Here is a 13,462-nt window from a genome sequence, read left to right as displayed (position 1 = left end):
TGACCCACTCATGTTATAGTTGAGGGTCAAATGTAACTATTTTTTAAATGCTGTGAAAAACATACTGAGGACCAAATGAAAAAATCCAAATATTTCTGTATGTTTATATGATGGTTTATTTATATAATACAAATCAATCAGATAACTTGCACGAAGACCTTGCATTTAGCTTTTATGCTCCTATTTTTTATTCTAACTATTGTCATTTATACTGCTTATGTCACTTACTACTGTAGTCATTAAAATTGCAAGACCTTGGATCTTGTGTCACGAAACAATATTTATGCACATTAAAAATAAGATATCATCAAAGTCAGAATAAAATAACAAAAATCATAACATGTCTAAGGTTTACTTAAAAAAAGGGAAAATATTCAACTTTATGAAAGTCATCTTTTGATACGATTTTCTAAAAACTTGTTGAAATTATTAAACACGCAATATATAATATATTATATATAACGAAATATATAACAAACATTTTCGAGGACTGTTATTACGCTGTATATATATATATATATATATATATATATATATATATACATACACACAGTCGAAAGTTCTCTATTATTATATTTTGCAATTTTCGCAATAGTTAACAAGATATTAAGTACTAAAAATTGTCGAAAATTGGTATTTAATAATTTTTTATGCAAATACTATCAATTTTACAGAAAAACTGCAAGAGACAAAAATTGTTTATTTTCTTCTCATAGAGCTCTAAGAATTTCTTCAGAATTTTTTATCAATTTTTTAGTACTGTATTTTCTTATTTTTACCAAGAGAAAATACGATTAAAAAATTCTGAACAAATTTTGAAAAAATAGAGTTCTATGAGAAGAAAATAAACAATGTTAGTCTCTCGTTATTTTTCTGTAAAGTTGATAGTATTTAATAAAAAATGATTGAAAATTCAATGTTCAGCGATTTTTAGTAATTAATATCTCATTAACCATTGCGAAAATTGCAAAATGGTGCAGGACTTTTTAACTCAATTTAGTCCGCTCTACCCATGAAATATTGTTTTGGGATGCCTTGTATATATGGAGTGAGTGAATAGTTTCGGCCCGATGAAATATCTCAAAAATTAAGCATTTCCGAAAGAAATGTTTCCTACAAAAGTTGTAGGATTTTAAATGATCTATTCACTGATCTGGTCAGTCTGATTTTGGGTGGCGTCGCCAAAGTCAAATTGAGATAATATCGATTTTTTTAAATGACACGCTATTTTTGGTTCCAGAATCTAATGGCAAGCTGGTGTTAAGAGCTTTTCAAAATACTACCATAAAGTTATTTTTCATAAAAAAAGTACTTTTCAAGTTATAAGGCTTGAAAGTTACAGTAACTGGCATTAGCATTACGCATAGTGTCTGACCGACGGCTAAAACCTCTTGAATGTTGTTCAGGATTATCTTGGATAACATTTGTTAAAATCAAGGTCATTGGAAATTGTTTCTCTTATATTTATTTTTTACATAAAAATGAATTATCAATACAAAAATGAAAATAAAAGAATCTCCAATGATCTTATCAAATGTTATCCAGGGCAATGTAATCCTGAACAACATTCAAGAGATTTCAGCCGTCAGTCGGATACCATGCGTAATATTAATACCGTACACTTATTAGTCGATAAAAATAATAAATAATGAAGAAGTAAGCGACAAGATCTATGATTTAGTTTTATTGTGAAAAATATACAAATTATCGCATAAACATTAAAATTGCATTATTGTTCAACTTAATAAGTTTCGCGTCAAATCCTGTCGCTAAGTGCGCAAACAAAAGCTGTAGTAATAATTGGGAGTATCATTATTATTATAAGTAGCAAGGATACACATAGACTTACTGTTTTTCCCCGTGAATGAATACATAAACACATCACAGATTATGGAATCTATATAAAAGCAAAGAATGTTTGCGCTGATCCAACTAGTGTACATTTGAGCATCAAAGCAAATCACGATGATTAAGCTGTTCCTCATTGCGTTGCTTTGCGTGGTGGTGGTAAGAAGTCGATAATAGCTCATTTATAGTCTTAGAATGAAGCAATATAAATTACACGTTATTAATATTATTAATGTATTAATATGAATGTTATAAATTAAATATATGAATGCATTTTAAAAAAGATTACAAAGATTAAAGTCTCAATTAAAATCGATATGAAAGGAGGATGTTAAAAAGAATCCGAGTTCTGTCTAAAAAGGTAAGGAACAATATTTTTTGTAGATTTTGATCTCCTGAATACGATGAGATTATATTATTAAAAAGTTCGTTAGAGAAACGCTTCGAAAATTGAGTGCAGACATGGTATATTTACCAAATTTCAATATATTCTTGCTTAATTTTCGAGGTGATCCCTAAATGTCATTTACTTTTTAATAATTTTAGCAGGGGGAGGGGTGTTAAAATTTACAAAAAAATATTATTTCCTTTAGGCAAAAATCGGCCAGAGATCGAAGGATTTAATATCTTTCATTTTTCAGAGGATATTAAAAAAGAACTAATTTTTGATCTTACGTATAATAAAATTATTGAAAATTTTGTGATATTTGGAAAACACCTCGAAAATTAAGCAAGAATATTAAAATTTGAATAAATACATCATATTTATGCATAATTTTCGAAGTGTTCTCTAAATGTTACAAACTTTTTAATAATTTTATCGTATCCAGGAGAATAAAATCTGCAAAAAACATTGTCCTTTTTATTTAAATTCTTTTAGGCAGAAACCGACCTTTTTAGAAACATCCTCTTTTTCCATTAGGGATCGTTCGTGTATTACGTAAACAAATTTTTGGCCATTTTTAACCTCCTACCTCCATGTAAACAAGCGTAAGGATTTCTGAGATCATCCCCTCCTATAATTACGTAAGATTTTTCCATGCCACATAAAAAAAAGGCTAATTTGCTGATATTATTGACAGTTTTGACATGAATTAGTTTTGACATGACATTTTTTTATCATGTCAAAACTAATTGCAATGCAATAATACGATTTTTTTCAACATTATTAAAAAAAAGAATCATACAATTGCATTGAAAAAATAGTGCCAAAACGAATGTTATTAATAATATCAGCAAATTAAATATATTTTTAATCTAAAATATATTATAAGAAAATAAATATATAAATATAATATGTTGTTGACAAAATTAATATATTTTATTTTATATTATTGAGGATAATTTTTTTTTAAGGTTATGCTATTGCACTGTTTACACATTAAATTGGTTTATTAGATTAAAACAATCTTCCTAACAACGGCTCCTTACAAAATAGATGTATCAATAAATGCTTAAAAAATTTTGATTATAATTTTTTCAGCGCGTTATTAGATTTTTTCTAATATAATGAGAAAAATGAAGAGAAGGAAAATACATATAGGAATAAATTATTATCGAAAGCAAAAGGCAAATATAAATAACATATTTTTTTTAGTGATGCTTTTGCAAATAATTTTTGGAAAACACATTTTTCGAAGCACTCGATTAATTTTGCGAAATAATACCGATTGTTTAGAGTTGCATAATTTTAGCATTACTAATATTTCGTTATTAATATCGACTACTATGATTATATTTATAATAAAACATACAATTGTCTTTTCAGATCGCCAATACTCAAGTCGATCAAAGGAATGAAGTAAGTACGACTGAATGTTTTGTAATTTCTCGCGGAATTATGCCAGAAAAATTTGACAAATTTTTCAATTTAAATTTTCAATATGAATATGAATAATTTTTTTCGTACTCTTGTCAGATAGTTTTTGAGATAATTTTTATTTAAAGATGGGTACAGGATTAAGAAAAGTAAGCGCTGATATGGCTGAACATGCTATGACGGGTCAAAGTAGTCCTTTATTAATGCAAGGTATGACACAAGGGAGGAACTCAAGAAGACAGCGACCAACAAGACGTCGGGCAAGAACACAAAATCGAGGATAGGAAAAGGAAGACGAAAAATAAGCTCTGGTAAAAACATTTTTCAAATTAAGAATCGCAATCCTTTGGATTTATTAATAATATTTAATTCGATAAGTAACATTTTCATTTTGTTGATAGTAATTAATCATACTTAATATTAATTGTGTAAAACGCTAACACATAACGCGATTAATTCCATATAAAATAAATATAAAAGAGAAAAGTATTTACTATTTTTAATTTTAATTAAAACTTTTACGAAAAATTTAATAAACTTAGAAAATCGATTGGCAATGATTTCATGATGTCTCATAGAAGCAGTCACTTGGTCTCATATTTTCGAATTGTTATTTATTTGAAGAGCGCACAATAAAGATGTGCCGAAACATATTTATATAATAATTTATATAATTAATAATTTATATAATTAATATCTAATTTTTATATCTTACATTAATATATAATATATATTTATATTTATTTACTCTAATTTTAATCGTGAACTATTGACTCTTCTACATCCCTTAATTTTTTCATTGTTTTAAATTTAATAACATATAGAAATATATAAGGATAAGAATAATAAGAATTTAAAGAGTTAAATCGATTTTAGATGATTTATATCATAAATAGAATTATTATTCAGATTAGAACTAGCAAAGCAGACAAATTAATTTTTATCAAATTTATAAAAGCACATTTTCTAAAATTTTTCGTTACTTTTATTGGAATATATAAATTATTAAACTGGTCAATGCATTTCCCTTTATTCTTTAAAAAAGCATATAGTATAATTATATACAAATATTACCTAATTCTTGATAATTCTAATATTAAAAAATGTCACAAGGATAATTTTGTATATTTATTTCGCAGGTCTTTTCTGGTACACATATCATTATAAAATACAGATAAAGGTTTGACTAGATAGGCTGAAGGTTAATTTTCTCTCAGCACTATAGGTATCACGTATTTTAAATTATTCGCACGGCTAAAAAAAAACCACAAAAATTTTAAAATAATAAAGCTTGTCACTGCAATAAATTTTTCATTATTATTTAAATCGTTTCTCCATTTGTATTTATATTTCCTTATTTCTTCATACTTATTTCCTAAATGAAAACAATTATTTTTTATTTTTTATATAAGCTATTTTTGTTATTATGTCCTTTGTTTTTTTGCTCTATTAGAAATAAATAAATTTTAAATAGCTTAATATCTTAATACTTCTTAATGCTTTTTTGAGAAGCAAACAATGATCCTAATTATCTTGTTCATTTTACAGTCGATAGTATACACTATCAAATATCGCGAAAAAAGTAAAGGCCCTGGCATATAATGACTAAGACTTAAGCAGTAAGGGCCGGTTTTACTAACACCGATTAACCTTAGGGAATAACTGTTAATCGTAATTGGTCAATTCTACTAAACAGCAGATGCGATTGGTCAGTTAATGGCGGATTAAGTAACTGGCGTGGGTAAAACCAGTCCTAAGGAAATCAACATGTTGGATTCGCTACTGCTCGTTATGGTCTTATGGTCTGTACTGTGATTGGTCGATTCACTTACTGCTTAAGTCTTATGTCTTCAGTTTTTCTATGTGCCACAGTCTTAATTCGTGTACTTGTTTGAGATAAATTCTCGTCAAAATAACGTGCGACAATTTGCTTTAATTGTCGCGTAATCTTACCGAAGATTCAAATTTTCATTAAAACTTCTATTAACATTTACGAATATATTACGCATTCGAGAAAAAGTTGATTCAACCAAATGGATACTTATCTCACTTCTAAAAGTGTACACTAGTTTAATTATCACAAAAAACAGATCTATTGTGAGAATTTTACACAGGATCATGAGACGCAATTAAAAATTACATATATCAAGATTATCATGGTGTTCACTTAACTCGACATATCACACTATCACAAATGCTGATATTTCGACTGTCGTTTTGTTTTCGCCGTCACTATTGTAGGATTATGTATTCAATCAAGTATTGATAGACGATCAGAATAATGAGAGAAGTACAGCAGTCATATAAGATCAATTCTACATTGGTCATATCATAACGTCGCAAGTGGCGAAAGTGTCATTTAAAATTGACACTTTAAAATTGACGCATCAGATTGGGTGACACAACGAGATCATCTGCGACGCCTACGATATGACCAATGCAGAACCGATCTAATGGTCTTAATTGCAGAAAAAAATCCTGGTGCTAAAAATCCTGGTTTCGTTATTTTTTCTTTTTTAATAGTTCAAAAGAACAAATCATCACTCTTCTTATAATTGCTTGATCGTTTGTTAATATTAACTCTCAATATACATGATGGTTTCTGGCACCCTTATTATTATTATTATTATTATTAGCTTTTATTGCAATATAAAATACAGCAAATAGCAGGGCACCAGCAAGACTGCTGTTACAAAGCCAGCTAGTAGATAACAATATAGCAACAAGCGAATAAAACAGATAGAAAAATCTTGAGCGCCACATATCACATAATAAACATAAAACAAGTACATCATTGACATCATACTAACATTTACATTCATATTTACATTTACGATTGAAATCACAATTACATTTGCATTCACCGAGTTAAAATATAATAAAATATATCACGCATCATTCGTGCGGATATCAAATAATTCGCGAGAGGTGAAAAGCGATCAGTGACATCGATCGACGATTACAAAGATGTGAGAGATGCAATGTAACCAGCAGCAGCCAAGCGAAAAGAAGTCACGGAAAAGCAGTTTGTAACATGAAGAGGAAGTATATTGTAAAACTTAACCGAAGTATAGGAAAAGGCTGTATGAATTTAGCAGAGCGATAATAGAGAATGGATAAGTTATTTTGAGCGAGTGTCAAGAAGGTCAGAAGAGGAAGCTTTGAATTAAAATGCAAGAGATTACGTACATAGGAGAGAATATCGGTCCTGAGGGTACAGAAAGTAAGATAACATAAGTGAAGAACGAAACGTTGGTGGATTTTAAATCAGAACTTAAGAATGAAAATATTGAAATTTAAATATATAATAAATATATATATAAATTTAATAATTGAAAAGTTATGTCAAAAACGTTAAAGAATAATTTATGGAAAAAATGGAAAAATCAGTTGAAAAAAAATCATATCTTTATGATAAAAAATATATAGCTGAAAACAAGTAATGTTTCGAAAAAAGGAAAATATAAACTATAAAAAAAAAAACATTATATTGACTTATTCCAAAAAGTATCATTATAATAATATACTTTATTAAATAAAGTGGAGGTATTTTTATACATGTTCGGAAAAATGATATCATTATTTTCACAATTGGAAATAAAAAATGTTTCGAATATATTAAATATATAATAATTTCTCTCAACATTATTTACTCACGATTATTTTATTAACTCCGAGAAAATAAAACAATTGTTTCAAGACGTCTCTCTCGTAAAAATGTTATTTCTGAAAATGAATGTCCTAAATATATGTTTTAATTGTAACGGCACATATATAGCCGGACACTTATGAAAAACGAATTTTTATTTTCGGTAAAAATCTGTTGACGTTACATTTGACGGGTCCAAGCCATCTAAGCCAAATTTTTATCACAATCAGTATCAAGGTGACAACTAAATAGCCGCATCGACAGAGGAAAGTTTCAAGTTTTTTATTCGCTCATTTTAACTTTGCGATTACGAAAATAGAGGTAAACTAAAATTTTCCGGATCCAAATGATCCCTCACGTAGTTGAAGATCAAATGTAACTATTTTTTGAAGTTTATTACAATTTTTTAAGATTAATTTAAGAAATTTGGGGGGATTATTAATATTTTAGATTGATTGCGTTGAAAGTCCGACAACCATATCGGCACGTAATTATCATTTCTGAAATTAATTCATTTATATGAATATATATATTAGTTCAACATCTCAACACTCAGACCGTAGTAACGCTTTGTATTTTAAAGTAATATTTTTTGAATGCTATGAAAAACATATTAAGGATGACCAAATGAGAAAATCAAAACGTTTACGTATTTATATGAAGATTTGTTTAATAAATAACTTACACAAAGATTTTGTTTAACTTTTTATGTTCCTATTTTTAATTTTAACTATTGTCATTTATACTGCTTATATCATACTTATCATTATAGTCACACTAAAATTGCAAGACCTTGGATCTTGTGTCACAAAACAATATTTACGGCCGACGCTCATTAAAAGTAAGATATCATCAAAGCCAGAATAAAATAAAAATTGTGATATGTCTGAGGTTCATTTAAAGAAATTGAAAAATATTCAATTTGATGAAAGTCATCTTTAGATATGATTTTCTAAAGATTTGTTAAAATCATTAAAATAATTAAAAAATACGCAATATATAATACATGAACATTTTTGAAGGATATTATCAAGTTGTATATATATTATATATATATATATATATATATATATATGTATGTATACTTATATTTCGCTTTTGCGATAATTTGGATATATATTTTTCATATAAAACTAAATCATAGATCTTGTCGCTTGCTTTTTCATTGTTTATTATTTTTACTGACTAGTACGACCACCTATGTACATATGACACACACACTTATGTACATATAAACATGTGTTGTGTTGTGTGTGTGTGTGTGTGTGTGTGTGTGTGTGTGTGTCACATAGGTACTAGTCGGTAAAGATAATAAACAATGAAGAAGCAAGCGACAAGATCTATGATTTAGTTTTATCATGAAAAATATGCAAATTATCGCAGAAGCGAAACATTATAATTACATTATTGTCCAACTTAATAAGTTTCGCGTCAAATCCTGTCGCTAATTGCGCAAACAAAAGTCATAGTAATAATCGGAAGTATCATTATTATTATAAGTAGCAAGAAATCACGTGGACTTGCTGTTTTTTTCCGTAAATGGACACATAAACATGTCACGGATTATGGGATCTATATAAAAGCGAAGAACGTTTGCGCTGATGCAACTAGTGTATGTTTGAGCTTCAAAGCGAATCACGATGATTAAGCTGTTCCTTATTACGTTGCTTTGCGTGGCGATGGTAAGAAGTTAATAATAGCTCATACATAGTCTTAAAATGAAGCAATGTAAATTACATGTATTATTAATGTATTAATATGAATATTAGAAATTAAATATACGAACTCGCGTTTTAAAATATAGATTAAAGTCTCAATTAAGATCGATATGAAAAAATGAAGTTGAAAAGAATCCGATTTTTGTCTAAAAAAGTAAGGAACAATATTTTTTGTAGATTTTGATTTTCTGAATACGATAGGATTATATTATTAAAAAGTTCGTAGTGTTTGAAGAAAGCTTCGAAAATTAAATACAAACATAGTATATTTCAATACATAGTATATTCTTACTTATTTTTTGAGATATTCTCTAATAAATATCATTAACTTTTTAATAATTTTAGCATATCTAGAAAGTGTTAAAATTTATAAAATAACTATTTTCTTTATTTACATCTTTTTAGGCATTGACCAGAATTGAAGGATTTAATATCCCTTGTTATTCAGAGAATATTAAAAAAGGGCCAATTTTTGACCCTATATTATAATAATAAAGTTATTAAAAATTTCGTGACATTTGAGGAACACCTCGAAAATTAAACAAGACTATTGAAATTTGAATAAAATAATATTGTGTTCAATTTTCGAAGTGTTTCCTAAACGCTATAAACGTGTTTCCCAAACTATATAATAATTTCATCGTATTCAGGAGGTCAAAATCTACAAAAAAAATCATTCTTTTTATTTATATTCTTTTAGGAAATCGGCCCTTTTTAGAAACTTTTTTCTTTCTAATTACATATAAAATAGATCAATAAATACCTAAAAAGTTTTTATCATTTATTTTTTTCTAATGAAAAAAAAATAAAGAGAAGGAAAACACATAGGGATAAATTATTACATAGTAGGACAAAAATCGATTTTTTCTTCCCATGAAAAAATCAAAGAGATTCTGAAAGTAGATGTAAAAAAAAATACCCGTGTCTTGGCATTTTACCAGATCAAGTCATTTTTATGCAGCCATTTATCGTATTTGCTTCATATTAGCTGTTTACAATTGTTTTAAATTACACAATAATTTTTTAAAACAAATAATTGATGTTTTTGCATGTGAATGTTTTGTATTCGGACTCAACACATAGTTTCACATGCAAAAATGTCAATTATTTATTTTAATAAATCATCATATAATTTAAAAGAATCTCTTTGATTTTTTTCATTGAAGGGAATGTATGTTGTCCTGTGTTATTAAAAGCAGAAAACAAGTATAAATAACATATTTTTGTAAACAATTTTTGGAAAACACATTTTTCGAAACACTCGATATTTCGTGGAAAAATACTAATTATTTAGAGTTACATAAGTATAACATTACTAATATTTCGTTATTAATATCGCCTGATATGATCATATTTATAACAAAACATTCAACTACCTTTTCAGTTCGTCGATTCCCAAGAAGATCAAATGAATGAAGTGAGTACTACTGAATATTTTGTAATTTCTCACGGAATTATGCCAGAAAAAAATTTTATAAGTTTTTCAATTTACATTTTGCATATGAATATGAATAACTTTTTTGTATTCTGGTCAGATAATTTTTGCGATAAGATAATTTTTATTTAAAGATGGGAACAGAACTAAGGAAAACAAGGGCTGATATGGCTGAACATGCTATGATGGGTCAAGGTAGTCCTTTATTAATGCAACGAAATAGAGAATTATCGAGACATGGACTACAAGGATCACCACAGGGAGGACCGCCAAATGGAGGACCACCACAGGGAGGACCACCACGGGGAGGATCATCACAAAATGAACGACAGGGAGGATTAACACAGGGAGGAGGTCTGCAGGGAGGAGGACGAGAGGGACAGGGTGAGGTTGGGGATTGGGGACAGTGATGGGAAGGGGGAGGAAACAGACCAGAACCGAGTAATCAAAGGCAAATGGAAAAATAGACTCTGGTAAACATTTTTCAAATTAAGAATCACGAACCTTTGACGGATTCATTAATAATATTTAATTCAATTTTATAGATAATATTTTCATTTCATTGATAATAATTAATCGTACTTAATATTAATCGTGTAAAACGCCAACACACGCGATTTATTTCATATAAAATAAATAACAAAAAAAATATCCACTATTTTTAATTTTAATTAAAATTTTTACGATTTAAATTAGAGGTGTGCGAATTAGTTCGAATTCGAATCGAATCGAATCGAATCGAATCACAATGGATTCGATTCGATTCATTTTCGGATCTGAAAGATTCGAAACCAATAAGTTCGAAGTTTCAAATCATCAGTGGTTCGATTTTGAATCACTTCTCTTGCTTTCTCTTCCCTGTATCTCCTGTCATCAATCTTGTATTAGCGCATATCAATCTTCATGCATTGTGCATGCGCGTGCGTTTATTCATCGCGTTAGTTATCATTGGACTCTATTAGATATTTTCTGATATGACTGCGCCGTGTTTTAAAATGATCGATAAAAGTAAGAGAGAGGGATCGTGGAAGACGGCCGTTTCTATCTCTTTCCATTTAATGGTGTAGTAAGAGAGAATGACAGGAAGATTGGCCGTCTTCCATAGTCTCTTTCATTATTGTCGACTTATTTTCAACATACTGATATTACCAAAATATTATTTTTAATATATTTATAACATATTATTAATTTTTTACACTTGTATTGTACATTCAAAATAAATTTTTTTAGCTTTTAATTGTTTTTAGCAGATGTCAGTAATGTAAAAATTTGATTCGATTTATTTTTGAATCAAAAGGATTCGATTCGATTCGATTCGGCGTAAAGATTTTAGATTCGATTCAATTCATTTTGAACATGTTGTTATAGATTCGAGATTCGATTCGATTCGACTTTGCAAATGCTTGATTCGCTCACCTCTAATTTAAATTTAATAACATATAGAAATATAAATTTATATAGAAATATAAGGATAAAAATAATAAGAATTTAAAGAATTAAATCGACTTTAGATGACTTATAAATCATAAATAGAATTATTATTTAGACTAGAACTAGCAAAGCAGACAAAATAATTGATTTGTAATCTTTATTAAATTCATAATGATACATTTTCTAAAATTTTTTTACTTGTTACTTTTGTTGGAATATGTAAATTATTAAATTAGTCAATGCACTTTCCTTTATTTTTTAAAAAAGCATGTAGTATAATAATATACAGATATTACCTATATTCTCAATAATTCTCGATATTCTAATATTAAAAAATGTGCGTGACAAGGATTAATTTTGTATATTATTTTGCAGGTCTCTGCTGATACATGTACCGTCATAAAATACAGAGGTTTAGTTGAATATTAACATTCTCTTAGCTATAGATATCACTTGTTTTAAATTATTCGCACAGCTAAAAAAAAAACACTGATAATTTTAGAATAATAAAGTTTATCACACTGCAGTAAATTTTTCATTATTGTTTAAACTGTTTCTCCGTTTGTATTTATATTTCCTTATTTCCTCATATTTATTTCCTAAATGAAAACGATTCTTTCTTATTTTATATATAAACTATTTATAGGGCAAATATAGATCCTAATTATCTTGTTCATTTTACAATCGATTGTATACACTATCGAACATTGCGAGAAAAGTAAAGGCCCTGGGATATAATGACTAAGACTTAAGCAGTAAGGGCCGATTTCACTAATATCGATTAATCGGGATTAACTGTCAACCGTAATTGATCAATTCTACTAAACAGCAAATGCGATTGGTCAATTAATGACTGATTAAGTAACTGACGTAGGAAACTGGCTTTAAGGAAATCTATACGTTTGATTCGCTACTGCTCACGTTATAATCTCACGTTATTATCTCTGTACTGTGATTGGTCGATTCATTTACTATTTAAGTCTTATGTCTTTAGTTTTTCTATGTTCCGCATTCTTAATTCGTGCACTTTGAGATAATTCGTCAAAATAACATGCGACAATTTGCCTTAATTGTCGCGTAATTTTGTTGAAGACAGATTTTCATTCATCAACTCCTATTGACATTTACGAATATATTACGCATTGAAGAAAAAAAGATTAATTATACGCTTCGATTTTATACGTAATCTCACGCGATGGTTGCTGCAAATCAACATAAATCGATATATAAAAAGATAAATATAATAAATTCTCTTACCGATTGATGCTGCATTACCATTCCGTATTGTCGTTCGTTCGAGCATTCAATTAGCTTGATCCGATTTATTATTATCTTTTATTGCAATACAAATACATAAAGCAAATGGTAGGGCACCAGTAAGACTGCTGCTACAAATCCAGCTAGTAGATAACAATATAGCAACAAGAGAATAAAACAGATAGAAAAATCTTGAGCAGCATATATCGCATAATATATGAGACAAATATATCATTGACATCATACTAACATTTGCATTCACATTTGCGAGAGAAATCACATATATACAGTTACATTCACCGAAT

The 13,462-nt window shown here is 28.2% G+C and overlaps 1 protein-coding gene and 1 long non-coding RNA gene across 3 annotated transcripts; both read left to right on the top strand.

The window, feature by feature from the left end:
* Positions 1-1,895: 1,895 nt before the first annotated feature.
* LOC147907300 (uncharacterized) lies at positions 1,896-4,974 on the top strand. Of its 2 annotated transcripts, XR_015547401.1 has the most exons (5): positions 1,906-2,007; positions 3,332-3,417; positions 3,617-3,649; positions 3,796-3,978; positions 4,807-4,974. It is a non-coding gene; the product is annotated as an uncharacterized LOC147907300 (long non-coding RNA). The 2 variants fall into 2 exon arrangements; XR_015547402.1 differs by lacking the exon at positions 3,332-3,417 and having other exon boundaries at positions 1,896-2,007.
* Positions 4,975-8,874: 3,900 nt separating this feature from the next.
* LOC105151936 (uncharacterized) lies at positions 8,875-12,431 on the top strand. The gene is made up of 4 exons (XM_011065924.2): positions 8,875-8,998; positions 10,419-10,451; positions 10,604-10,942; positions 12,276-12,431. The coding sequence occupies exons 1-3, from the start codon at positions 8,957-8,959 to the stop codon at positions 10,877-10,879; spliced, it is 351 nt and encodes a 116-aa protein (XP_011064226.1). The 5' UTR covers positions 8,875-8,956; the 3' UTR covers positions 10,880-10,942; positions 12,276-12,431.
* Positions 12,432-13,462: the final 1,031 nt, after the last annotated feature.

This window comes from Acromyrmex echinatior, chromosome 14 (assembly GCF_024713525.1).
Source record: "Acromyrmex echinatior isolate Ae372 chromosome 14, ASM2471352v2, whole genome shotgun sequence".
NCBI classification, from domain to species: Eukaryota; Metazoa; Arthropoda; class Insecta; order Hymenoptera; family Formicidae; genus Acromyrmex; species Acromyrmex echinatior.
Note: the sequence above shows the minus strand (reverse complement) of the source record. Positions and strands in the feature narration are given on the sequence as shown.